The sequence below is a fragment of the Branchiostoma belcheri genome, unplaced genomic scaffold, assembly GCF_001625305.1.
Source record: "Branchiostoma belcheri isolate BF01 breed outbred unplaced genomic scaffold, Haploidv18h27 scaffold234, whole genome shotgun sequence".
Taxonomy (NCBI): domain Eukaryota; kingdom Metazoa; phylum Chordata; class Leptocardii; order Amphioxiformes; family Branchiostomatidae; genus Branchiostoma; species Branchiostoma belcheri.
This window is the reverse complement of record NW_017803837.1, coordinates 138,086-141,496: the sequence shown is the minus strand read 5'-3', so window position 1 is coordinate 141,496 and position 3,411 is coordinate 138,086. Positions and strand designations below refer to the sequence as shown.

The 3,411-nt window shown below is 36.6% G+C and overlaps 2 protein-coding genes across 2 annotated transcripts in view; one reads left to right on the top strand and one right to left on the bottom strand.

Annotated features, from left to right (window-relative positions):
* Positions 1–457, top strand: part of LOC109470812 (epididymal secretory protein E1-like) — a 5,573-nt gene extending 5,116 nt beyond the window's left edge. Inside the window, exon 4 of the mRNA XM_019769889.1 lies at positions 173–457. Within this exon, the coding sequence (XP_019625448.1) occupies positions 173–256 (84 nt within the window). The 3' untranslated portion in view covers positions 257–457. The remainder of the gene's footprint in view (positions 1–172) is intronic.
* A 2,352-nt stretch (positions 458–2,809) lies between these two features.
* Positions 2,810–3,411, bottom strand: part of LOC109470825 (FAD synthase-like) — a 10,715-nt gene continuing 10,113 nt past the window's right edge. Inside the window, exon 7 of the mRNA XM_019769915.1 lies at positions 2,810–3,124. Within this exon, the coding sequence (XP_019625474.1) occupies positions 2,986–3,124 (139 nt within the window). The 3' untranslated portion in view covers positions 2,810–2,985. The remainder of the gene's footprint in view (positions 3,125–3,411) is intronic.

The following is a 3,411-nucleotide window of genomic DNA, read 5'->3' as shown; positions in this document are numbered from 1 at the left end:
GATTGGAGCTTCTATGGCCCTGGATCTTCTCTGGTATACTATCCCTTAATTTCGGCCAATTTCTACTATTTTTCCAGCGATCCGCGGTGCCTGGTAGAGGCTAGCATAAATGTACAATAAGGTATTTCATTCATTCATTATTACGAACGTGTTGTCCTCCGTTCTCCTTCAGTTCCACCTGAAGGGAAGGTTCACCCTGAAGGACCTGTCTGATCACATCATCTTCTGCAGTCAGTTCAACTTCTGGTTCTGCTGAGGTTTCTTCTTTTCTTCACAAAAGAAAGAAGGTTAAAACAAGGGGACCTCTTTTAACCATCTTGATTAAAGCTACAAATTCTGGACAATCAACAATGTTACTGTAATTACCATTTTTGGTATGTAGATAGCTCGAGTGACGCTTGACATAAATATGCGACAATTATGCAAATCTAGATGTAATTTACATCCTCTGCATTACATTATAGGACTATTCAAGCTTGTGACATGTGTAATTGAGAACAAAACACAGACAGATATTAATTATGTAAATTAACACTTATTTTGCATAATTAATGAGAAAATGTTATAATTCCATAATGGTAACTTCCTGGAATTTCATACTTGGGGTATTTAAAAGTTAAGTGAAGGTGCACATCATTAAACGTAAGTTATTCAAATAAGGACCTCATTTACATAATTTATGAGGAAATGATAGCTTTCTTTGTTAAGGCTGTCTTTTGATCAAGAATATGATCAACTGATATAATTCATGCAGATGAGGATCCTATTTGCATAATCAGAAGGAATATTATAAATCTTTACTTTGTCAGTTATAAAGATCAACATCATTTGGCAAAGGTATGAGATTGTGGAACTCTAGTTCACTTTATGCTCACGGTAGCAATTCTGAGAAAACTGGAGTCTCAGGTGTTCCCGGAACTAAATATGTTCATGGTAGCGGTACAATGTAGGTGCAGAAAGTCGGCGAACATAAAAGTACTGTGAAAAAAATCAAGAATTACACGTACAGTATACAATGTACATGTATGTCGCCATTTCGATATTGAATACCGTGTATCCATTATTTTCTTATTATCTTTAATTTAATTTTCTTTTTTTTCCTTTGTATGAGAAACTGAACTGCGACATTACACAGAATCTATTGTACTGGTTTCACATTTTGAAGTCTAGAATGGCCATTGACTGCACTAAAAACAAGACTCGGGTGATCAGATGTGAATGTCTAACAGATTTATTGTCAGTTACTTTAATACATTTAATCCTTACTTTGTACCCTTATCATTTACCACTCTACATCCATGTAGGCAAGGACATATAACACTGTAAGTATAGAATTTCTACATTTGATTTTTTTCATTATGTGTGTACAATGTATGTATTGTGACACTTTGCTGGTATAAATTGATACAAGCAATACAATTCTTTTTTGCAGATATAAATGGTAGATTACGATTTGGTCACAGTTCCATTTAACCAACATTCAAGAATGAATATATCCATTCATAAGGCCACACCAATTTAATTTCTTGATTAACGGATTTTTCTAGAAAAATAATGGAGCAGGCGGGCAAAAAAAAAAAAACAAGGCCTAGGCATCCTATATATGGCCCAAAATGGTACGATAGGAGCCATGAAGTCAACACACCAGGCTGGTTCAAAATTTAAACAAAGAATTTTTAACTTTTAATGATACCATTGCATTGAAAGATGGAATAACTGTAACAACTAGGAAGAAAAGGACTGTTTTCAACTGTTCAGGGCAAAATATGAGCATTTTGCAGTTGATTCTGAATTTTTATTTTTATTTGCAAATCAGAAAAAAATGAAGCGGGTGAATCCGTTAACCAAGAAATTAGATTGGTGTGGCCTAACAAAGAAATTTTCAAGTCACTTGCCACAATGTTCCTGCACATTTTGTACCTAAAAACCATATTCTGAATGTATGAGTTACCCCTTAACCTTTCTTTTTGATGGCATTCAACATTTCATATCAACTTATAATTTCCCTGAGAGAAATCAGAACCATCAGTAGCTAAACTGAGGTTTATTTCAATTAGTAATTGAGATTTGCCAGGTAGAGTACAAAATGAATAAATGTGTTGATACAACATCATGTCTAATGTAATATAACTTCTTATTACCTGTGCTTAGCTTTGTCTAAAATGTAACATCATATAAGAGATTCACACTGAAAATATACTACCTACATCAGGCTGCTTTTGTAAAATGGAGTTTTCTTACATTTTGACATTTCCTGACCTCAATGTAAACATACACATTTACCTGCAGTATTGTAGGATTCTGTAAGATAATGATAAAAAGTCTAATAAATGTTGACTTTTTGAATAGCATTACACATGTGTATTTTGTCTCCTTCCATTGACTGTATAACCAACAGCCTGCCTTGGAAATAAAAAAGCAACGAAAAACCTCACAATAGTGCAACTTTGCCATGGCACTGAAAATACCCCCATTAAAACACAAGTCTATATGTCCATGTCAGACATATCATGAAAACACATCCTCTTGAAAACATGTGTCTATGCATATGCATCTGCATGGAAACATGTGTCAATGCATCCACATGGAAACATGTGTCTATGCATCCACATGGAAACATGTGTGTCTATGCATCCACATGGAAACATGTGTTTATGTATCCACATGGAAACATGTGTCTATGCATCCACATGGAAACATGTGTCTATGTATTTACATGGAAACACATGTCTATGCATCCACATGGAAACACATGTCTATGCATCCACATGGAAACATGTGTCTATGCATCCACACTGAAACATGTGTCTAAGTATCCACATATGGAAACATGTCTACATTAAGTACATATCCTCATGAAAACATGTCTATGCAACCTCATTAAAACATGACAACACATCCTCATGAAAACACAGATCTACACATCTTCATGAAAACAAATGTCTATAAATCTTGTTACAACCATCACGTGTGAAAGTGTGTGAGTTAGGAGTGCCTGCCGTCTCTCTCCCCAGTCTCATCCTCCAGCAGGTACGCCGGCTTGTACCTCGTCACCCCAAACTCATCCACAAACTTCAGGTGGGGGTTCTGCTTGGTGTTCACCATGTTCCCCAGGGATGTATACCTGTAGGACAGTTTTACAAACACAGTCATGTGAGTCACTCATATTTGGCCATGTTGTTACTAGTAAATTCTTTCATCAGTGACAACTTGGAAGGATAAGGATACTAACCTCCAAATTTTCGATGGCTATCAGTCCATCTTGTTCACGGAGTGGCCTAATCTCGCGAGAGCGCGAGACTAGGCCAGAGACTTGCATCGGTCTGCCGGGCCCCACCCCCTGTTGCCTCCCTCCGGAGTAAGGGTAAGTAAGTCTTTGGGAACTCCCAACCTTCTGTCCGGTTTAGCTTG